At 33.8% G+C, this 25377-nt stretch overlaps 2 protein-coding genes across 4 annotated transcripts; both read right to left on the bottom strand.

The window, feature by feature from the left end:
- Positions 1 to 8250: 8250 nt before the first annotated feature.
- Positions 8251 to 22888, bottom strand: LOC123322249 (vitelline membrane protein Vm26Ab-like). Of its 2 annotated transcripts, none has more exons than XM_044910172.1 (2): positions 22875 to 22888; positions 8251 to 8704 (listed from the first exon to the last, which is right to left on the bottom strand). In XM_044910172.1, the coding sequence occupies exons 1-2, from the start codon at positions 22884 to 22886 to the stop codon at positions 8282 to 8284; spliced, it is 435 nt and encodes a 144-aa protein (XP_044766107.1). In that variant the 5' UTR covers positions 22887 to 22888; the 3' UTR covers positions 8251 to 8281. The 2 variants fall into 2 exon arrangements, with proteins under 2 accessions (XP_044766107.1, XP_044766102.1); XM_044910167.1 differs by lacking the exon at positions 22875 to 22888 and adding an exon at positions 9165 to 9288.
- Positions 16074 to 19806, bottom strand: LOC123322256 (cuticle protein 1-like). 2 transcript variants are annotated; one of them, XM_044910187.1, is made up of 3 exons: positions 19769 to 19806; positions 19483 to 19659; positions 16074 to 16308 (listed from the first exon to the last, which is right to left on the bottom strand). In XM_044910187.1, the coding sequence occupies exons 1-3, from the start codon at positions 19778 to 19780 to the stop codon at positions 16111 to 16113; spliced, it is 387 nt and encodes a 128-aa protein (XP_044766122.1). In that variant the 5' UTR covers positions 19781 to 19806; the 3' UTR covers positions 16074 to 16110. The 2 variants fall into 2 exon arrangements, with proteins under 2 accessions (XP_044766122.1, XP_044766111.1); XM_044910176.1 differs by having other exon boundaries at positions 16074 to 16319; positions 19470 to 19659.
- Positions 22889 to 25377: the final 2489 nt, after the last annotated feature.

Below are 25377 nucleotides of genomic sequence, written 5' to 3' on the forward strand. Positions count from 1 at the left end.
CAGGTTCGGGATACAAATAGGAATACAACCCAGAAAAGTATCTTCTGATACATAAAAACTTCCTATAGTAAACAGGGTGGGTAAAATTGGTATTACCTGAACTACAACTTTTTAACCCAAAGAGAGAGGAAAATGAATGTGCCATTCATATCGTCTTTTTTCGAGAATCTAATAATGACATCAACTGCATTCTTCTATCTGCTTTAGATTTTAAGTTATAGGCCAAAATTGAAATTTGGGCGATTTCAACTTTGGTCATTATCTTCGTTTCTGTTCTTGATAGGATATTGAAATGAAAACATTAAGCAGACACTTTTTTATATCAGTCCTGGGTCAGTAATCGATGAACTCTAAAGAGATTATTTCTAGTCAACATCATCAGCATTTTCCTCTCTAGGTCAGTGTGTATTGGAGTTTCAACTATTGCTGGTGCAATTTACCTTGGCTATATGGCTATTCTGCAGAATGTTTTTCATTCTACTGTTATTTGCGTACCCTGTCCATCGTCCCTCCTACTATGGCAGTTATATGGATTTTTATTCTCTCCACAGGGATTAATTTGTTTGCTGTCTGTATTTGCTATGGCAAGTTCAGAGCGAATAAGCCTGTGAGTCCGTGAACTTTAAACTCTAACAATGCAGGTGTATGCAACTGTATGAATGTTTGAGGTTTCATATAGAATCCGAATGTTTCAATCAAAAGGGCCAAATTATTATTATTATCCGTATTGTATACGGGGTGTCCTGAAATTAGGTGAAAAAGTAAAGCAAAGTAACCTCTACAAAAACTTCATATGAACCTATAAAGTCTACGTTCTAGATATAAAGGCTGTTGAAGTGCATTCTCCAAAGATAGGTTTTATTTTTTTTTGTCGGAACTAATAGCGGAAAGTGGGTGGAAATTTTGTACAGTCCTGAGATTTTTCAGCCTCCATGAAATGAAATACTATAAATGACATTGGTCAAGTCAGTGACGAGTAGTAGATATTTTTCGGCGTTTTGAATATAGAATCAGAACGAACAATTCTACACAAAAAAGGCATAACAGCCGTATATCTGTACACTGTTTTCGAGAAAAATCCATTCTAAGAATCTATTTTATCAATGCAAAATGCACATCTGAATTTGGTAATTTTTTCATTCTATTTATTACTTATTTCCATTTTTTCAAGTTGATTCGATTTGAAAGACTTAAATTTAAGTTCGAATTATTCCATCATGTTTCATCGTCAAAAATAGATTTACTGCCGGTTTCATAATCAAACCTAAAGTCGCTTCAATTTTAAAGCTTCCTTTAACCCTACTAAAAATGACATTAAAGGAAGCTTTAAGCTTAAATTGACCTTAAATTTGATTATGAAACTGGACGTTAATCTTTTACTTTAAAAATTGAAGTAGATTCCTGTAACTTGGGACAAATATCCCCCTTGCAGATTTCTTTGTTTCTTACCATTCATGAGTGAAGGGACAAACTTATAAGATTGTGTAGCGTCTTTTTTAGTTTAACAATTAATTCCTGTTGAGTTTGCCGTGACTAGAGTGTATGAATTGACAGGAAAAATTAACGAATTCAGGAGAGTAAAAGCTCGTTTTTTTATGCCTCTTACACTTTCTAGTGTCCTGTATATGTGTTTCACTTTGTGCATGTGTAATTTTCTTTCTGGATACGTGGGATATTGCGATATTAGATATGTCATGAAACAAGGTTGTTTACAAATCAAACGGCAACCCGGATCTCATTAATTTATTTTGTTGTTTTATAGGGTGACTTGGGACAATGCCGAATATATACAAGGGGCGCATTGGCAGCAGGAAATATGCCGATTTTTCGCAGGATATTATTATTTACGTTATTTCCACAAAGAAATCACCAAAGAATGAAAGAAATCAATGTCCCCTTGTTTTGTTTAGGTTTTTTTACATTTGAGTTTCAATATATTTACTTTCGCTGTAATGGGGGTTTATCCTTACCTAATTTCAACTATATTATCACAAATTCTAATTTTTCAAAACTATACACCGTACAAAGACACCTATTTCATTTGAGAGTTGAGAAATCAATATATATTAAATTGTGTCTCAAGCCTACCAAATCGGTGGGTCGCTTGGGACAAGTATATTTTATTTTTTTCAAAATTTATATCCGAATTCTGAAGCATGATATATATCCTAATCAATAGTTTGAGTCATTAAGCATATTCGAACCTCTTCTTCAGATATAAATAGGTTACCGTTTTGAAAATATGACACGCTGAATTCAACAATCGTCCCAAGTCACCCGAATCTACGGTATCTAATACCTACATTAATTGAATGAATTTTTTTTAAACGGTTCATCTTAAGGACATAAGGATGGTATATTTTTTGTGTGGAAACCTTCAACAAGAATTTACATTGTTCTGGATCATTTTGCCTACGTCTACTATCTGGTACCCAGGAAGGATAAAATAATATATCCCTAAAGCCCCAAGAAGATATAAACTTTTTTCAGGAAATTATGGAAGTAGGTAGTATACAAAATAGGTCGAAATATTTTTGGCCATTATCAGGCTTACTGGGAGAAATGAATTCAGGGTAAGAAACTCTTTCCAAAAAAACCGAAGAAAGTTGACATTTACTCATGAAATTATGGAATTGCACTAATAAACATCGCTCGGAAATAATTTTTTGCTAGAACCGATTTTGGTGAGAAATTGAATTTTAAGTTGGGATTTCATCAATAAATATTCAACCGAATTGAGTTGGTACTAAAACAAAATGAATCATCAATAAAAATTTTATATTTGTTAGTCAATAACCCAATTTCAAGAGATCTCAAGATCAAGATGATAGTCAGGATTGAAAAAAAAATTTGGAATTTCTACGCCTTCGAAACTATGTAACTTCGTAAAATATATACCCTATCCTCTTTCTCCTATTTGACAACAATCACACTTAAATGATACATTGACTACACAAAATTTACGCTTAAACTAAATAACAGTAGTATTTCAGAAATTGAAACTAAGCAGCATATCGAAAATGAGTTATGGGCTGATTTTCTAAATTGTCGTCTTTTGGTCCCTTCAAAAAGTAGCTTACATTGAATTCGCGTATTGTATTCTTTATTGACAATACAGTCGAGTAGACTCATAACGATCCACCAATAGTTATAATGTTGTATATCACTAAACCTTGTTTGGTAGGTATAATAATTGCACTTTCAATCCATTTTTAATCAAATCAACAAAAATGTGATCCTACTAGTGTGCCACTCCCCTTATATTATCGTCGCATGAATATATAAACTTACACAAAATTCAGAGTAAATGTAATTGATCAACTTCATCCGACCAACCAAGAATAAAATGTTCAAGCTGGTAAGATACTTGTCATACGAATAAGATATTCCATTTATTTCACCGTCAAGAAGAAAAAACTTACATTTGAAGTTATTTATATGGAATTTCCATAGAAAACGTCAACCGTCAAAATTCCATAACCTACATGAAGAATTTTCCCAACGCTCATCAAAGTTGTTAAACTATTCCCACCATGTAGGGGTGTTTTGATTTCTATTTATTCCAGCTTTACATTTTTTCCTTCTTGTTAACCCTACAGTTTTTACATTTCAGATTACCTTGTTTTCCCTCTTAGCTTGCGCTTTCGCAGCTCCAAAACCATCACCAAGCGCAGTTCTACCCGCATTCTCTACGTACGGCGCTATAAGCGGAATAAGCCCAATCTACAACAATATTGGATACTCTTATGGTTCCTTCGGCTATCCCTCTTATGCTCCAAGCTTCTACAACGGATACAACAACTTCGGCTATGGATTATACTTTTAGGAGAGAGAGACTGTTAGAAAGATAAAAATTTTCTTTTTCGGCTCATTCGTTAAAATTCCACTTTTTCGAATTAAATTGATTATAAACGAGAACTGTCTTTTATTTGAATTGTTCAGTTGATAAGGGAGGACAACTTGGACTCTGTAGAGTACCTATACCAAAAATTAGACCTGTATACTCCATTCACTTTTATTTTAGCAGTCGGTTGGCCATGGAACTTTGACACATTTCACTCTGTATAGTACAAAAATTTGGGGTTATGCCGCTTGTCAAAACATTTTTGGGTTTTAAATCAACGCTATGTTGCCCGTTCTACGTAAAAGTTTCTGTTATTACTTATTTTATCACAATGTCGAATCTCTTCGGAAAATATGTGAAGAACATAATTGAAGTTTATACAAACTGGCATACCAAATCCAGTTATTTGCATGGAAAGTACAAGATATCAGTATAATATCACAATATGCACTAGCTTGAGGAGAGTTAATGTTCGTTATCTTCTTTGGCTAAAGTTTGAATACGTTACATCAGTTGTAGATTTCAAAAATATTAACCCAAAGATGAAATGCATATGTTGCAGTGGTTGGGAATGGGTATCTCCCGAAGGAATTAACAAATAATTACAAAAATGTTAAATTCTTCAACAAAAATCATCTTGCATCAATATAAGTAAAAGTTTCAATCAAGATGAACTTCACCTTCGAACAAAAATTTCACATGAATAAACAATTAGCAGGACAACTGGCACGTATTAGTGGCTGTTCATCTTAATGCATTGATATGATAATAATAATTAGGTATTTATTGGTACCTTAAGACATTTACAATGTATAGGACAAGTCAAATGAAAAATAGAAAAATCAAATTCGGCAACTTATTCTTCGATGACATTCATCGAAAATCCTGTAGTAAACTTTTCGCATTGATTCACTCAAACATAAAATTCTAAAATGCCACCACTTTTTTGGGTCTCCCAATAGAAGGAAATTCTTTGTCATCCTCTTCATTCACAATCTTTCTGATTGTGGAAATATAAGTCGTTTAGATTCAGATGAAACATTATATAAATTCTCTTACGTTGAATATGTTCGCTACCCTACTGTCTGACGTATTGTGGATTTTAGAATATCAGGGTATAACTATTTGAATGATCGGACCTGAATTCTAAATAGCACTTCCTGAAACCCCGTCTTCTCTTTTTTTCAATCACTTTTGGCATTTTCGTAATAAAAATTGATACTGGTTGTAGCTAAGATGTCTGAAATATAAGTCGTTTAGATTCAGATGAAACATTATATAAATTCTCTTACATTGAATATGTTCGTTACCGTCTGACGTATTGTGGATTTTAGAATATCAGGGTATAACTATTTGAATGAGCGGACCTGCATTCTAAATAGCACTTTCCGAAACCCTGCCTCTTTTTTCAATCACTTTCGGCATTTTCGTAATAAAAATTGATATTAGTTGTGGCAATGGCGTTATGACATTAACGACATTTTATGAGTGCCAACCTTACTCCGTTCTAGTTACAAAAACTTGAGAATATTATTTCATGGCCAACCGACTGCTAAAATTAATGTGATTGCAGGGAGGAATTGCTTAGGACAGCTGTCAAAAATGTCAGAATAGTAAAAAAAATATCATTGTACTTCACCCAATAATGTATAATATTACATAATGTTCAACATATTGTTTTTCATTGGAGATAAAAGGGCTAAGATGAAGAAGAAATATGTTGATGCTGCATTAGCAGGAAATTGGTAAATCTGGAATATTCTAAGTAACACACATTTATTAAATATATATATCAAAGCCAAGAATGGAAGTGAGTGCTACATTATTAGTAATCTATAATGATATCATTTACTCCTGCAACCGGCATTGGAATTTGATTTTCTACACAAATCAATCCGAATAGTGCGCACACTGAATGTTTCACATGTTGTGGGGCAGCCCATCCTTCATTCAAAAGGATGCTGAGGAAGAGCAACAGATATACCTGAAAAAAAAACTTATGCAAACTCCCGATGTACCAATTCATCAGTTATAAAAAATTCAACCTTTCAGTTGAACAGAAATGTAATTTCTCGAAATTTACTGTACAAATCGCCAAAATATCCTTTCAGAATCTTGAAAATTATATTTCAATAATTTCTGTACTCACATAACGAAGACACATCCTGTAATATTTCGGGAAAATTTGAACGAATCCGTCAAGTCAGGAGTAGAGACTGGAAAGTAGTTTCATTTTCATTCCAATACTCACCTATTTTATGTTAATTGATCTTAAAATTGAAATCGTCATAAAGATAAGGAAAAATTCAATTCCAGAAATATTGTGAGAATGAGAGTGCTGTGCCTAAGGTGGCGTTAGGATATAGTAACAAAGCCTACACAGATCACAACTGGTTTTCCGAACTCGTACAAGCTCACAGAGCTTCTGAGGGGTACCTACTTAGGTCCCACGGAAAATCAGGATAATATAATAAAAATGATGTAATAATATAGTTAGTGACTTAGAAAACGGAAAACATCTTTGTTCAAGTCACGATATGAAACGATTGGCTTTTCTACCATCTTCTACATATCTGGTTTTAGTGGTTTTTGTGTTATATTCTGACAAAAAGAGTACGCTACACAATACGATAGTATTGTTTTCTTTAATTTGTTTATCATGCCTAGAGGTGGAAAACTAGTAAATGTTCAACAGCTTAGCGAATTGAATAAAGGGCAAATAATGGACTTACGCAAAGCTGTTTCGTCCTTTAGAGTGAACGTCAAGGTGATGCACAGTAGTGTTGAAACAATTTTGATCGATTACTTACATAACCCACAGATGTACGAGGATGTATTGATATCTAGTTAGCATAGACCAGTTCCATGCATAAAAAAAATATTGCGTTACCATAGCAACGAACAATAACTCATAAGAAGTGTCAGTGTGGAGTTTGAGGTGAAAAAATTAAACCAGAGTTACGCAATAAATTAAAAGAAAGAAGATGTCCACCGAAATTGTGAAAATCGAAAAATTGGAGTATCGAGCCATCATCAAGTACCTGTATGAACACGGTATGCGACCGTGAAAAACTGGACTGCAAGCTTCAAAAGAGGTAAATTTTCCATAGAAGATGATGACCGATCGGGAAGGCCAGTTTCTGTGTCAGTCCCCGAAAATATCGATGCAGTTCATGACATGATTTCATCAGACCATCGAATTATGCTAAAACGGATATCTGAAGCACTGAATATTTCATAGAAGGCGTTCATCATATAGTTCACGTCAATTTTGACATGAGAAAAAATGTTGACCAAAAGCGTGCAAGGGTAGAAGCATCGCATTCGATCTGTGCTCGATTTGAAAGCGATGTGGACTTCTTAAACCGAATTGTTATTATGGATGGGTACATTTTTACTATCCAGAAACAAAGCAACAATCGATGGAATGGCCACACTCTGGTTCTCCAAGACCTAAGAAGTATCGTGTCCAAAAATCTGCTGGAAAAGTTCTTGCTTCAGTTTTTTGGGATTGCCATGGAGTAATCATGATTGATTTTTTGGATAAGGGTAGAACAATAACCGGAGATTACTATTCGACATTACTAACCACTCTATGGGAAAAAATTAAAGAGAAAGCTATCCAAAGGTCTTTTGTTTTTTCGGGACAACGTCCCTGCAAACAAATATCATTTTGGCATGCAAAAAATTCGTGATTTAGGGTTTGAATTACTAGAACACCCTCCATATTCACCAGATTTGTCTGCATCCGACTATCATCTCTTTCCTTAACTGAAAAAAAGTTTAAAAAGTCGTAAATTTCCTTCCAACGAGGAAGTAATAAAAGCTGTGGAGGTCTGGTTTGCAGAGCAAGAAGAAACATTATTTTTTAAAGGTCTAGAGACGTTGCAGGGTCGCTATAACAAATGTATCCAATTAAGAGGAGAATATATTGAGTAATAAAATATTTCGACATTGAAATTTTGTTTGGTTCTATAATAAGCTAGGAATTTTTCAATATATCCTCGTATACAGAAAAATGTTGTAGTAGAATCATTCATATTGAGTTTTATATTTCCTGTGCCACTTAGTATAATTATATCCATCTCCTGTGATCCATCGGGATTTAATTAGTATTAAATCATGTAAACAATTAAATTGATACGGTTTTATGCAATAAATTAATGATTACTGTAAGGTTTTGTGATCCTGAATTTACAGGTTTTTATGGCCTTTTGAGAAATATTATATCGTTCAGATACCCATTCCTGATATGGAAGATCAGAAGCGAATGAACAAAACATTCACCAACTGATTTGGAAAAATATTCTTCCCTCTATAAATGAGTGCAGAAAAACTAAATAATCTACTCCTTTGTTACAAATTCAATATGTTTATCTGGTTATTACGAATAAAAAGAGTCCAGCTGTATTATAAAACTATTTATTAATCAACAATTTAATACACGTAGTTATAGGGATGGGCAGCGTAGGTTGAAGTGTACTGAGGGTAGTTGAAAGCGGATCTATAGATAGAGTTGTAGTGGTTAGCGTATGGAGCATAGCTGTGTACGGCATTGTAGGGGTGGTTGTAGACTGAGTTGTATCCATAGTTGTATGGTCCAGAGTAGGTAGAAGCGTATGGTCCAGAGTAGGTAGAAGCGTATGGTCCAGAGTAGGTAGAAGCGTATGATCCAGAGTAGGTAGAAGCGTATGGTCCAGCGTATGAGGTAGGGTATAGTCCAGAGTAGGCAGTGGCGTATGGAGCAACATAAGATGCTGTGTGTGGTACAACTGCAGCAACAGCTGGAGCAGTAGCAACGAAACCTGGCTTGGCAGCAGGCTCAGCGAAGGCAATAGCCAAGAGAGCGAAGAGGCAAACCTGTAATATATTCGATTACACAAGGTGTCTGTGCTATAACATACAACTTTTCATAACTTAGTCATACAACTGATTTTCCACTTTGATACGAAAAAATTATGAAATTTTCTTTATATCAACCAATACTTTTTGGGTGGGTTTGAAATGACTTTGTGAAACATGGATTATGGCAAAGGATACCTAAATGAAGAAAAGAACCATTTTTCTTTCGATTATATTTGGCAACGCACTGTTTCCATTCATGGCTAAAATTTTTCATTAGGAGCAGGTACTTAAACTGCTAAAAATGTTGGAATGATTTTATTGTTCGCAATCAAAGTGTGAAACCGTTTATCGTTGGTTATATGTGAAAAGACTTTCTGAAAATTTATATTTTATGACTAGTAACTAGTAATAATTGAAGATCACGTATATGAGCTTTGCAAAAAAATCAATATTTTTATAAATGCTGAATACTCACGTATTTGTACATGTTGAAAGTTTGAGTATCGATCTGGATCTGTTGTCAGTAGCTTTTACAAATGCTTTTATAGGGAAGCAGATATGTTAAATTTATTCAAAACCTCTCGAAACTAGGAATATGTAATTTTGAAATAGATTGATCAACCCGATACACATTTGATATTTATGGCGACCTTCAAGGTTTCCGTAGCGAATACTTGAAGGCGAGTTTGGTTCGTCTTCTATTCTTCAGTTTAATACAAAACTTTTGTGTTGGAATAATCAGCAAATTGGATTTTTTTACCGTCCGTGAGAATTTTCATTGATTTCTTATCTATTCCATTTCCTTTTAAATTTTGGTCGGAATATATTGATGAGCTACAATTCATCAAGATAAAGAAGATTCAATTTGGAGGGCTTTTTCTATCGAACATTATATTGACAAAGCAATGATACTTTAAGAAGTTTAGTCATTATCTTTTTCTTCATTACTTCAATATTTTTGATGAAGTTCAACATTTCTCGCCTGTTGATCTGATTGTTGATCGAAACAAATCCTCAAATAAATTCTTATTATTTTTTTTATTGTTTGAAACGTTAATTGAAGATCCAGAATTTAAATGGCACCTGTTTGTATCTAAATGCACAGTGGCGGATTTGCCTTAAGGTCATATTGTTATATTAGGTGCATGCCGCCCCTAATATGACAAAAAATTTCCAGATGATAAAAAAAAATTCAAAGTGCCTATTCAGAATTAGTGAATATTATTTGACTAAATTCAACATACTACATGACGATGACCTAGGACCTGAGACGTTCAAGACTACCCCTGGGAATTGCACTCCAGAGAGCTCTTCAAACTAAACTCGAAAAGGAAAAATGGAAAACCAAAAAAAATTCTTTTCCCATGAACAGTGTCAGATATTCGAAAGTTTGGTATGAAAATATAGGTTTTCGAAAATGCTGAATCTATTGCGAGCAATCCCGAAGGCCTATCTCCCTTCGTTTAGATTTTCATCGGTGAAATCGGTGAAATTTTCTTTTCAATAATTGCAAATTTCAATCTGCGATATCTCCTCTTACATTCGTCTGATCCAATTGGGATTTCCGGTTCTATAATCAGCGTTCAGGCTTCCACCCTAGTCCAAAAACTCGATATCGAAAATTTCGATTTTTTTGGGTCTGAAATGAGCAAGGGGTTAGACCCCCAAAAATATCCTATTTGCTCCTCTGTCTAAAAATCAGGGTGTCCTATTACTGTCCTAGGATATGGAGTGCATAGGAGTGCTTTTGCAGATTCGAGAAAACATAACCATTGATGTTTCAATAGAGAATTGCACTGCAGAGAGCCCTTCGAAGTAAACTCGAAAATGAAATATGGAAAACCAAAAAAAAAAAATTTTTCCCATGGACAGTGTCAGATATTCGAAAGTTTGTTATAAAAATATAGGCCCACCCTAGCACGAAAACTCGATGTCGAAAATCTCGATTTCTTGGGGTGAAAAATGAGAAGTTATTTTTTGACCCCCGTAAAATGATCTATTTGTTCCTCTGCTAAAATCATGATGTCCCATTACTGTACCAGAATATGGAGTGCAAAGAAGTTATTTTTTAGATTCCAGAAAACCAAACAGTTGATGATTCGATAGAGAATCACACTCCAGAGGGTTTTTCAAAATAAACTCGAAAATAAAAATGGAAAAACAATAAAAAAATATTTTCTCGTGAACATTGTCAGATATTCGAAAGTTTGGTATGAAATTATAGGTTTTCGAACACGCTAAATCTATTGCGAGAAATTCCGTAACTAAGATAGGTTTCCTTCGACAGGATTTTCATCGTTGAAATTAAAAAATTACAATTTCAATCTGCCATATCTTCTGTTATATTTCTCCGATCCAATTGAGATATCCGGTTTTATAGTCAGCATTGCCAAGGCTCCTATCCTAGCACAAAAACTCGTTCACGAAAATCTCGATTTTTTTGGGTCTTTTTTGGTTCTGTATCTTTTTCCGCACAAGCATTTCCACCTAGCTCCATATTTGGGTCAAAAGAAACCGTCCTCAGCCCATGCCCAAATAGTTATAAATCACCCTGTACAACCTCTCAGACTACCCAAATAATATATGGTAGGTACATGGTTCCAAGCTGGTTCATCGATGGTACCGCTGGAGGAGGTTTTTGGGGATGGAACCTAATGATTACTACTCTAGGTCCCTGTCAAAATTTCTGTCAGGCAGAAATGCCCACAGTCAAAAAATGTGGGCAAGAATCTTGTAGAAGTGAGGAAGTGAGCACAATAGACCCCTCAAATCTACAATCTGAAAGGTTCCATCCAAGCTATCATCAGAGCAGCGAAGCGATATACAGTTATTTAGGCTATTTTTGGAATTCTTCAAAAAATAGACGCCGAAATGGTCGACATTAAACATTATTTTTGAGTAAAAACAGGACTTTTCAAGGGAAAAATCAAAGTTTTGTTTTAAGATTCAATTTTATTTTTTAATAATGGTCTAATATACATAGTTGTAAGGATGAGCAGCATAGGTGGAAGTATATTGGGGGTAGTTGAAAGCAGATCTGTAAATAGAGTTGTATTGATGAGCGTATGGAGCATAACCATGAACAGCACTGTATGGGTGGTTGTAGACAGAGTTGTATCCGTAGTTGTATGCTCCTGAGTAGGTAGAAGCGTATGGTCCAGCGTATGAAGTAGCGTATGGTCCAGCGTATGAAGTAGCGTATGGTCCAGCGTATGAAGTAGCATATGGTCCTGCATAGGCGGTAGCATATGGAGCTACATAAGAAGCAGTGTGTGGTACAACTGCAGTTACAGCTGGAGCAGTAGCAACGAAACCTGGCTTGGCAGCAGGCTCAGCGAAGGCAATAGCCAAAAGAGCGAAAAGGCAGACCTGAAAAGTTTCATTAAATTATAATCAAAGAATAAAACAAAATATTTCATGTAACAAAGTTTAATCAGAATATTCAAGTAATACTTACGAATTTGTACATGTTGATTGGTTGAGTATCGATCTAGATCTGTTGAGAAATGTTTTTCGATTGTTTATATATGAAAATAACTGGACTGAATCCATTTAAAAATAGTTGGAACTAGGAATATTTAATTTTGAAATATTCATTCGATATTTATGACGGCCTTCAAGGTTTCCGTATCATGTTCTTCGAGACGTGTTTCGTCCCTCTTCGTCGCTTCAGTTTGAAACTCGGTTTGAAATAATATTTCTGCAGAATAATGATGAAGATTGATATTGATATGAATTTGTATAAGTATTATCATTCAATTCGGATGGAAATATTCGTTTATAATTTTTTTACGAAAGAAATGCTAAACTTTTTTTTATGAATAATCATTATATTGCAGTTCTCAAATATTAGGTGAATTGAACATAGATTTCAGTTTTGTCAATTACGCCTTCGCTGTTCTTTTTTTTTACCCATTAGATAATCTATCTTTGTCATCAATTAATCAGTAATTTGTAAAATATAGATTGTTCCTACGTGTGGAATTTGCTGCAATAGATTCATCATTGAAAACCAAAAAATGTATTATAGTAAAAATCAATGCATTCAATTCATTTTACCGTATATCATGAAAAGCTATTACACAACCCTTGTTTAAAAATAGTTATTTTTGTAATGCTACTTTGTTGATCGAGAACTAATTTTTTTTAACGAGGCGCAGCCGAGTTAAAAAAATAGTCGAGATCACCAAAGTATTTCGCGCATGAGATGCAAACAAAATTTTTTCTACAAACGTCCAAAATATTATTCTAAAATAAGTAACATGTTTAGCTTAATATGAAAAAGTCTTAGAACATAGAATATCAGGAAGGAGCTTTTTCGAATAAATGTGACGAGAATTGTGCGACGGAAACGGCCATATTGGTCTTCCAAATTCTGATTTGAAAAGTGGCAGACTTGGAAGTCAAATGATTCTGTTATCTGTGGCCAAATGAACAAAGTGATGTTTTAACTTAATTTTGGTAATTTGGATTCTTGAAATTTGCTGGAAATAAGGATTTTGGATATTTTAGCGTGAATAACTTATAGGTAGGTGATTTTTAAAGCTGAATATCAGGTATTAATTATGAGAATTTCATGACATAACAAGATTATCCCATGACAATAACACTCCATGGGCGTAGGTGATGTTAAGTCATAGACCTTAATACCATTAAGTATATAGCCAAGCAGTGTTAGACGGGGTGGATTTCCGCTTTGATTATCAATTTGAACGAGCGTGAAAAAGCTTCTGACTTAACGTCAGTGCTTCCCTAATTTTTTTGATTAATCAGAATCAACTGACTATTGAAGTTAGTTTTTTGGAAACTTCATTGTCCTACGCCACTGTTGTAACGGAAATATGTGTCGGCCATATTTCTCCTCTATTCCGGTCAAATTGAAATGAGCAATATGCTCCTTCCTGTTATTCTATATTCTAAGGAAAAAGTGTATTGAAATTTCAGGATCAAGTGCTGTCACCTCTACGGCAGTTGCTTGCAAATCAAAAATGGATAATCTTATCCAACTGCCAAATCTACGATATCACGAGCTGAATCTGAGTTATCTGGTTTAGGAATACCTAATTATTGGTTCGTGCACTGGCTGCACCTTTAATGTTAACATTGTGAGTAATAAATAAAATTAGGTGGTGTTAAATTTTCTCACAATTTGAAACCTTTAATTATTGTTATAAATACATTAATAAATGAATGATTTCTTGGATTTTTGCTTGATTGAGGAACATAAAGGTTAAGATATAAAAATCCCATATAGTTTACATGCAGTGTGCGAAGTAAGTATTTCGCACACTACTTCGCGCACGGTGTCGTGGTTACGAAGGAAAATGAAAAAAAGGGTCACTTCGCATATTGTTGTCAATGCGCGAACCTTGTCATTTTTTGACGTTTGTAGAAAAAAGGAATTTTTCATACTCTCGTATTTGAGTCATTTATTTACGGAGAAAAGGAATCAAAAAATTTTGCTACAGCTTATAGGTAGGGTGAAAATTGAAGAGCCTCTGATAACAGTTTCTAAATCTATTTTCCTTCAAGTTACTGCGTCTTGAAATTGTAAGAAAAATTGTTCTTGAAAATATTTCATGCATGAATAGAGCTAATATAAGATGAATTGATTTGAGCTGGGTTCGATTTTGAACCTGAACTGTACTACTAGGATTAAAAGTTGCGTATTGAATTGGTTTTTTCAAATTCCAATCGTCAATTTGAAAAACTTCTGATGCCAAATATGGTAGGGGCTGAAATTTCCACAGTTTTGTGACAACATTTCAGAATTACACAATCTGTCAGAAAATTTCATTTACCCATCGTGCGCCATCTGTCAAATAAAATTCTTCTTGATTATTCCATATAGGAGATATTCAATCAAAACTACTTTTTTCTCTAAAATTCGAAGGGAATCAACTTGTAGGAAAAGATGCTGAGAACGAACAGAAATATGAAAGACGATCAACATCTCCTTTATTTTAGGTGGAGAAACACCTCTCCATATATTTCGCTTCATTTTATATATCTACCTATTATTAATATTATACAGGCTGTGAAGAAGTGCGACAAACGGGTGATTCTGAATGAAACAATAATTACAGTTCGCTATACAGGGTGGTCCAGATCTTAACCAAGAAATTTCAACTACGTATTCTACATCGAAAATAAGCCCTAGTTTGTCATATAAACATATGTCGAGAAATGTTTCCTCTCCGAGATACCGGGTGTTAAAATTAGAGAAAAAAAATGTTTTTATTAATAACTTTCACACTGCTTGAAATATTTTTATGAAATTTGAGACATAGGTTTTGAGCGTCAAGAAGCACGTTTTGAATAATATCATTTCTTTTTTATTCTACCAGTGGCGTCCGTACTGCAACGAGACAGATAATAAAATGATACGCCACTGGTTTTTCCAACAAAAAAAATTACAAAAAATTACTATTTGAAGGTATATTATAATCTCGTTATATTAAATAGGCTCCAAACAAGAACACCTTTAATACCACAGCATAGAATTAATATTTTCGTTATCCAAAAGTAATTGAAATTAATCCATCTAATAATAAATTCCTATTATCCGTTTTAGTTTACCTCGAATGGTTTGTGTATTAATGAGAGTTTTCGATGCTCCATTCATCAATTTTCCACCCTTAACAACTGTTGAGGGGAACCACGAGCTCTTAATCGAGAGTTGCTTGATTTGTTAGAAAATGATGGCTTTTTCGAAAAAGCGATTTGCTAGGAATAGCATAAATCGTTATGTCTTTTTATACTTAGTAATCGATGATGACAGAACTTCTGAGGATAGCTCATTAATAAAATTACAGTTCCTTCGTGGGTAGTTGTAAAATCTTCCAAGAAAATTAGTGGTATTTAAACTATGAGATTTCTGTGCTGGGAATAATTTAATTCGCCTTATCCTTTCAATTCCAATATATTATTATGTACCTATAATATAAGTACGCCAATATTTCAAGTCATGAAAATTCGTGACATTTATTGAAATTTTCCATTAGAAAATCTCATTGTCAGAGCTAAGCTTAGGAATTGAGTACTTTAAGGTCCGGTTTATTTACCTATCATTAATGCTATTGGACAGTTTAAAGGTTGATCAATAAACCATCCCTATTGTTTAGAAACATAAACCTCTCCATATATCTTCATTCTTCACTAACTAGCAAAACGACGAATGGTTATGGTTATGAATATATCCAAAATAGTCACAGGTGGTCACTGAATTCAAAGTTAACAAACACGTTCCAGAGAGGATGCATATACAGGCTCTAAATAATTTTATTTGTGCACAGTTTATAGCAAATGATTAAGTCGAAGGACGAAGAAATCATTTTGTTGTGTTAGGTCACTTGAGAATTTGAAGAGAAAAAAAATACATGCATACGATAGCAGTCTATATTTTATTCTAAACTAAGGGTCTAATATACATAGTTGTAAGGATGAGCAGCATAAGTGGAAGTATACTGAGGGTAGTTAAATGCAGATCTGTAAATAGAGTTGTATTGATGAGCGTATGGAGCATAACCATGAACAGCACTGTAGGGGTGGTTGTAGACAGAGTTGTATCCGTAGTTGTATGGGGTGGAGTAGGTGGAAGCGTATGGTCCAGCGTATGAGGTAACGTATGGTCTAGAATAGGCTGTGGCATATGGGGCGACGTAGGATGCCATGTGAGGTACAACTGCAGCTACAGCTGGAGCAGTAGCTACGAAACCTGGCTTGGCAGCAGGTTCAGCGTAGGCAATAGCCAAAAGAGCGAAAAAGCAAACCTGAAATTGAAGGATAGCTGTTAAGACAATGTAGAACTTCATGGAACCTCAAACGATATAATATATCAATATAAAAAAATTATAATTTCTCAAAGTAAAACTTACGGTTTTGAACATGTTGATTGAATGAAAACCAATCTGTTTCTGTCCAAAGACTCAGTTGGATTCACTTTTATAGTACATCAACCTCCTTCATATGAATTTCAAATGAGATAGATCAGGATTATTGAATTATTTTTCACAATGTTGGAATCGAATCAAACAAATTTTCATATGAAAAGGTCGATATTGATATACGGATATGGGATACATTTCAAATTATGTTCTATAGCTTATATAAAATTGTGAAATAAGTTTAAATGTTTGCTTCGAGTCAAATTTTTTCATCCCGAACACTGCTGGATAATGATGTGTCAAAAACAGGAATAATCTCGTTTCTCTGCACATTCACAGGCACATTCTGATTCAAGGGGTGAACAATATCATACTCAGATGGATGACGATGATAATGGTTATTGAACTCTATGCGTGTTATACTGGAGGAGTTTCTGGTATGAGAAACTTTCAATTTGTTTTATTGTTGAAAACTAAATATCACCTAATCCAGAGGATCCAAAATATAATTGAATCAAGCACTGAGCTGTGTAGATAAGATTACTAAAATATTGATTGAAATACGTTCTGGTAGGTACACAAATTTTTCTTGAATCTCTTGGTGTCAAGTCTGTCTAAATTCTGAAACGAAAGCAAGAATCGAAAATGAAAAATTTGGGCGCTTTTTCGAAATTATATTACCTCACAAATAATTATAAAATACTCAAGTATGTGTGATAATTTATATAATCAATGTTGGAAAATTGGTAAATCCAATTTGAATGTTTTTCTAAAAGAAGTTTTCAATGAATTTTTTTCATAATTTTATCAAAATAATTCTCTGTATTCTTGGAGTGAAGGTTGAAAGCTGGATATAATAGAAACGAATAAAAAGAATTCATCTCCGAAAAAAACTATAGCAAGAATATTACATTTAGCCAAAAAATTATCTGCATGGTTTTGAAACACTCAAAACATAAAAATGAAAAACTATTTTCGTGTTGTAGGTTAATGATCCACTCAGGCAGGAGAAATTTCCTTGTATAATTAGGAGGAAAGTTGGTAGAAAATAATGCACAGATAATGAAAATCAACCTTTGCAGCGTTTTCTCAAATAGTGCACAATAAATTGAAAGTTCCATTAGATCTAAGTATAATCGAAAATAAAAAGTGGAAGAGAAGTCCATGGAATTTATGGTGGCGATCGATACAAATTCCTTCCTTTTCATTTTGTTTTTCTTACTATCAAGTCAAAAAATGATCATTCCTTCGAAAAAACCGTTTGTTATATACAGGGTGATTCAATACGAAAGGAAAATCTAGATACTTGGGATATTCTTCACGTAATGGGGTATTTTCCTAAATCCTTATAACTTGAATATATCGAAATATATTCTTTCGAATTTTAACATATTGCATTTTGTCTGTATTCACTTACGAAAATTCTGATTTCAGAAATGCTCTCTTATGAACATTCTACGTCATTTTCACAATCAGGCAAAGCCCATGGAGTCAACAATGGTCATGAAAGTTTTCTGATCAACATAGACGTAATAAATATCAAGTTTTGTGATCACATTTGACAAGAAAAACAAAACAAACAATGACACAAAATGTCATCGATTTTAAGAAGATTACAGATTACAGAAAAAATTTTCATGCAATCTGTGGATATCTTCTTGATCGACTCCATTGTTGTCGAATAAAAAAAAATTACTAGACTTTCTTTCTGAATTTTGAAGTGAATCTTTTACGTGTGTTTTATGGAAAAGGGTTTCCATAAATAATTTTAAATTCGATTTTGGAGTTTTAGGAAACTTGCCCATTATAGCCAAACATGCTCTCAGCAAATGTTGCTATAGTCTACTTAATATATAGCGTGTGAAATTGAAACTTTGGAAAAAAGCTATAATTACAACAATTTTGGCATTAGCAACATAAAAATTGACAATAGAAGTGAATTTCAAAAGAAAAACCGGAATATGAAACTCAATTTCAATGTAGCTTTCAGATGGCACAAGTTGTAAAAAATTACTTGAGTATGGCATAGCTGTAGTAATAATTCTTGCTGGCCAAAATAGCTTTTGTTTGTTTACAACACGTAGGTTTCTGTAAAATGTATTCGGCCGTTTTGGTTATCACTATATACAATTCCCTTTCATTTTTCGTGGAAGAATTTTCCCAACCTGTCTCTCATAAACAAGCAACAATTGGAACATCTGTATACCTCACGTCATATTATAACGTGTAATGTGTCATATCTACAATTTCTGGATTTCTCTTTCCATTTAAATCACCTTGTATAATATAAATTCTTATGTTTCATCCCAACTGATCAATGATGTCAGATATACGCCATCAAGCTTCAGAGTAACCTTAGCTGACAAATGTTTTCACTCAGCTGAATGCATCAACAATAAATATTAATGGAAGCTCATGCAAGTGGGCCTTAGGCAGTTTTTTCCTATACAAATCTCGTTGCATTCTTCAGCAGGAATGGGTGAAATTAAAACCTCTTAAAATAATTCACTTTTTTCGACTTAAATAGCCTAGGCGCTGTAGTGCAGCACTAAACACTCAATCGAGTTTGCCATTGTGAATAGATCCACAATAATTTGAGGACGCCAAATTGGAGAAAACTATACCGTGTTAGGTGAACTGAGAATATGAAAGAGAAAAAAAAAATACATATGTACGATAACAGTCTATATTTTATTCTAAATTAAGATTCTAATATACATAGTTGTAAGGATGAGCAGCATAAGTGGAAGTATACTGGGGGTAGTTAAATGCTGATCTGTAAATAGAGTTGTATTGATGAGCGTATGGAGCATAACCATGAACAGCACTGTAGGGGTGGTTGTAGACAGAGTTGTATCCGTAGTTGTATGCTCCGGAGTAGGTAGAAACGTGTGGTCCAGCGTATGAAGTAGCGTATGGTCCAGCGTATGAAGTAACGTATGGTCTAGAATAAGCTGTGGCATATGGGGCGACGTAGGATGCCATGTGAGGTACAACTGCAGCTACAGCTGGAGCAGTAGCTACGAAACCTGGCTTGGCAGCAGGTTCGGCGAAGGCAATAGCCAAAAGAGCGAAAAGGCAAGCCTGAAATTAAATAGTAACTGTTAGCCGAAAAGTGTAATTTCGTGGAACCTTGAACGATGTAAATTCATATATAAAAAAGTACATTATTATTTCCAAAAGAAGTACTTACGTATTTGAACATGTTGATTGAATGAAATAGAATCTGTTTCTGTCTAGGGATTCTGTTGGATTCACTTTTATAGTAGATACCTACATAAAACTGCTTCATATGAATTTCAAATGAGATAGATCAGGATCAATTAATTAATTTGCACAATTTTGGAATCGAATATAACAATTTTTCATATGAAAAGGTCGATACTGTATCTATTTCTGCCGGCATATCGAATACAATATTTCAAATTAGGTTAATTTTTTATTTCATGCAATTGAATAATATCTAATAACTGTAAACTACTTGCACACAATATTTTTCATCGAATTACTAATTTCTTTCTTTTCATTTCAATTCACTTCTTCCTTAATACTGCCAAGTCAAAAAATGATTATGCCTTTAAAAAAGCAGTTAGTTACCTATACACTTACCAACCGGAATATGAAATGCATTACAGTGCAGTTCTTAGATACGAGGATATATTGAAAAATTCTTAGCCTACTATAGAACCAAACAAAATTTCAATGTCAAAATATTCTCCTCTTAATTACACTTACATTTATTACAGCGAACCTGCAACGTCTCTAGACTTTTCAAAAAAAATGTTTCTTCTTGCTCTGCAAACCAGACCCCCACAGTTTTTATTACCTCCTCGTTGGAAGAAAATTTACGACCTTTTAAACTTTTTTTGAGTTGGAGGAAAAAGATGATAGTCGGATGGAGCCAAATCCGGTGAATAAGGGGGATGTTCTAGTAATTCAAACCCTCAATCATGAATTTTTTGCTTGGCAACATGAGATTTGTGTGCAGGGGTGGTGTCCTGCAAAAACAAAACACCTTTGGATAGCTTTCCGCGTCTTTTCTCTTTGAGTACTTTTCCAACACATTTTTGGACACAAGACTTCTTAGGTCTTGGGGAACCAGAGTGTCGCCATTCCATCGATTGTTGCTTTGTTTCTGATCTTAGAAATGTACCCAAGTCTCATCCCTCTCGTCCAAATTGACGTGAACTTTATGATGAACGCGTTCGTATGAAATATTCAGTGCTTCAGATATCCCTTTTAGCTCAATTCGACGGTCTGATAAAATCATGTCATGAACTGCATCGATATTTTCGGGGACTGAAACAGAAACTAGTCTTCCCGATCGGTCATCATCTTCAATGGAAAATTTATCTCTTTTGAAGCTTGCAGTTCAATTTTTCACGGTCGCATACGAAGGACATTGATCACCAAGGGTATCAAGCATATCTTCGTAAATCTGCTTACATCTTAACCCTTTTAAATACAGTTACTTGATGATGGCTCGATACTCCAATTTTTCGATTTTCACAATTTCGGTGGACATCTTCTTCATTTTAATTTATTGCGTAACTCTGGTTTACTTTTTTGACCTCAAACTTCACACTTCACTTCTAATGAGTTATTGTTCGTTGCTATAGTAACGCAATATTATTTTTATGCATCGAACTGGTCTAGGCCAACTAGATATCAATTATTTAGCATATCTGTGCATACAATTCGGGTTATTTGATAAGAATTATATGTTTTTACTAGGATTGCCCAAATTTATAACATCCTAGAAGCTTTGTAAGCTACTTAATTAAGTATTTCTATTTGAAGTTTCTCTTTCCGATGTGACATTTAGGGAGATTCTTCGTATTCCAATATCATTGCAATCTTCAGTAAAAGGTCCTGAGTAATGAAGAACTCTTAACACTAAATAAAATTTGTCTACTGTAATAGAGTATTTCAACTTGTGTATCTTGAAATACTAAAAGGCCGAGATGGGCGAGATGGCTTTTTATTTCAATCAATAGTATTTGACTGGTTTTGCTATCATTCTTTACATCTTTCTTTCATTTGTTGTTAAATACTTCTCACTCCCCTTCTCCCTCTATCTTCTAAAATAGCAACACTGGTATCTGGGCCAGTTTGGCTCAATCGTAAATTAGGTGTAATAGTATCTACAGTTTTCTTTCTTTTTGAGTAACCCTGTATAATACTGATTTTTATGTTTTTCTCAAACAAATCTATTTTATCAGATCTATATAATAAATTTTCAGTAGTAGGTAACATGCATGGAAATATACAAAATGAAAAAAGAAATGTACCCATTTCTTGACATATGTTATATATTATAAGTATATTATGCATATCTACAACATTAGAACATAGATATATCTATGTTCTAAGTCTACAACATATGTTATTCGAAAAGAATTTCATATTTCCAGCAGTATTGCCCACATACATAACATTTTCAGAACATAGATAATAATTTATGTATTTGAAGCAAAGAGATGTGGATGATCGATATGAAGTTTGCATATTCGATTTTCGTAGAGACGTAGAAGATACTCTCACTATTGTTACCTACGTCGATTTGCAAAGTCGCCAGATTTGACAGTTGAGGTGAATTTTGTATTCAAATCACATTTTATTCTTCAATAAAATTGGGTCTAAATAAGGCCTGTTTGAGGAGTCAATTGGCCTACTTGAGACTGAGACTTGAAATAGCTGAGGTGCTGAGTAATGAAGCACTGTAAACCCAAAAACTGTCTAGGCGAAAATTATACGTTGTTACTAAGAATGTAAAATTAAAAAAAAAAAAAGGCAAATGCATAAGATGGATATATTTATTTTATTCTACATTAAGGTTCTAATATACATAATTGTAAGGATGGGCAGCATAAGTGGAAGTATACTGGGGGTAGTTAAATGCAGATCTGTAAATAGAGTTGTATTGATGAGCGTATGGAGCATAACCATGAACAGCACTGTAGGGGTGGTTGTAGACAGAGTTGTATCCGTAGTTGTATGGTCCAGAGTAGGTAGAAGCGTATGGTCCAGCGTATGAAGTAACGTATGGTCTAGAATATGCAGTGGCATATGGGGCAACGTAGGATGCCACGTGAGGTACAACTGCAGCTACAGCTGGAGCAGTAGCAACAAAACCTGGCTTGGCAGCAGGTTCAGCGAGGGCAATAGCCAGAAGAGCGAAAAAGCAAGCCTGAAATTAAATAGTAACTGTTAGCCGAAAAGTGTAATTTCGTGGAACCTTGAACGATGTAAATTCATATATAAAAAAGTACGTTATTATTTCCCAAAGAAGTACTTACGTATTTGAACATGTTGATTGAATGAAAACTGATCTGTTTCTGTCCAGGGTTTCAGTTGAATTCACTTTTATAGTACATCAAGCTTCTTCATATGAATTTCAAATGAGATAGACCAAGATCAATTAATTAATTTACACAATTTCGGAATCGAATATAAAAAATTTTATATGAAAAGGTCGAAACAATATCTGTTTCTTTCGGACGAGCAATGAATGGACTTCACGTTATATTTTGCATTGAATTATACAATTTTTATCCGAATACTTGCGAACATTTCTGCTTTTCCCCTATATGAATAAAAATAAAGAAAAATTCGGTAATAAAATGTATTTCATTACCAGTAACGAACCAGTTACCAGTTAACTAAAATCACTTCAATATTTTTGATTTTGTGTGGAATGATTCATTATTTCATGAATTCGTTAAAATTGGACCTAACAGAAAATTTACAGAATTGTTTACAGTAGTTGATTTGGGTGACATTGAGACATTAAGAGATATTTGTAATAATGACTTTTGGTACCAAGCATGGAAAAAAATTTAAAAACCTCTCATCCTGAAATATTCATAGATTGATTGTTGTTTTTTGAAACTGCTCCTACGTCAAAAGTTATACACTATTTTTCGTTACGAGCTTTTTTTTTGAAGATTTTGTCTATAAAATAATAATTAAATATAAGGGAATGTAGAGCAACAATTGAACAGTTTTACTTCTGTTATATACAGAGTGTTCCTAAATTCATGCGCAGAAATTCAGGTGGTGAATGCTCGTATGAAATTAAGATGGGTCTTTCCTATAACAAAATTTCCTCAGCCCACCCCTTTCCGAGATATCACCGTTAAAAGGTGGTGATTGAAATTCAGTGTTTATTTTTCGGCAATCCATGACACGTAGACTACGTTCGTATATTTTGGCTGGAGCTGGAGGTGATCATTTCCAGCATTTGTTCTGAATTCTTCCAGATTTTACAACTTTACTCTTTTCCATTCAATTTATTGAAATAATTATAAAATATGGTTTTTCTCTTCAGCTATTGGTTTTGGGAAAGAAATTCGAGAATAACAAAGAGTTGGTAGATGAAACGAGGATTTTAATTTTTAATTTCATTTGATGGAACTTCTCGAAAAAAAGTTTTGATATGAAATAAAGTAAGGGTTGCTAATTTCACACCCGTATAATGTAACAGAAATATTGAAAAAATACCCGTAGTTAGTCTTTTGCGACTGCACGAAAATTACGGAATTTCGAGTTTCTAGCTTTACTGGAAATTCAGAAAAAAAATAAAACTGAATTTTAGTCACCACCTTTTAGGTGGAATGGGGTGGGCTGAGGATATTTCGTTATAGGAGAGATCCATCTTGATTTCATACGAGCTCCTGAATTTTGTCGGATGAATTTAGGAACATTCTGTATAAGTAAATGAAAACAATTCGAAATTCATTTCATTGAATCACAGAGACTCAGCTATAAAACAATTAAGAATCAGAAGAATCGAAAAAGTGTTCCATACATCCAGAAAATATCTTGAATCATTTCGAAAAATTCAGAAAATAGAAACAAAGCACTACATAATATTATAATAAGACTCCGTAAAAATTTCGGCATAAATTTCAGGAACAGAATAAATTATTGTGTTATGAAACAAGAACGTTTGTTTTTGCATATTTTATTGGCATCCTGAGAAACCACCTGTTCTTGAACCCGGACTATCATCAGATTTCACGTTTGTGTAGGTTATTGTGTTCAATCGCTACACAACTGTCAACAGAAGCTGCGATAACTTTTAAATGTCAACTTGGGAATGCAAATGTATTCCGTCTCCATTATGTGGCGACAGATTCAAAACTTTTTATGATCTCAAAATTTATTCAAATAATTTATCGTCAATATTAATGGCTAGTTTCATGATCAAACTTTATGTCCCTTTAATTTTGAAGCTGCCTTTACTTTAGTCCTACTAGTATGATACTTGGCACTAAAGCTTTAAGGCACTTGAAATTTCATTATGGAACTAGCCGTAAGAAACAAAATGGATTGATTCAATGTAATCCTATAAACTGATAAAAGAGGAGAGAATATATTACTCGAATCATTAAAAATGAATTATAATTTGCTTATTACCTAAAATATTTGTTCTAGATTTCTTTGTCGCCTTGCATATTATTATAGACTAAAAATACTAATTCATTGTTCGTCATAACTTTCAATTCAGAAACCTATTTTCAGAATAGGTTGTTTGAACTGAGATCAATTCCATTTTTCGTACAAAACATTTTCTCACGGTTCACCATTATACTACAACCCATACGCATGCTATATTAAATATTCAAACCAAAAAAATGCATTGCTGACATTAAAAACAATATTTAGGTGAACTACATCGCAAATGATTAGAAAAAATAAAATGTATTTTATTGTGAATTTATGACTAATGACTAGTGTTATTTAGAACCCGTTAAAAAAATTAAAACAGTAAACTCCTCATCGCCTTCCAAAGGCTGT

The sequence above is a fragment of the Coccinella septempunctata genome, chromosome 1 (genome assembly GCF_907165205.1).
Source record: "Coccinella septempunctata chromosome 1, icCocSept1.1, whole genome shotgun sequence".
Lineage (NCBI taxonomy): Eukaryota > Metazoa > Arthropoda > Insecta > Coleoptera > Coccinellidae > Coccinella > Coccinella septempunctata.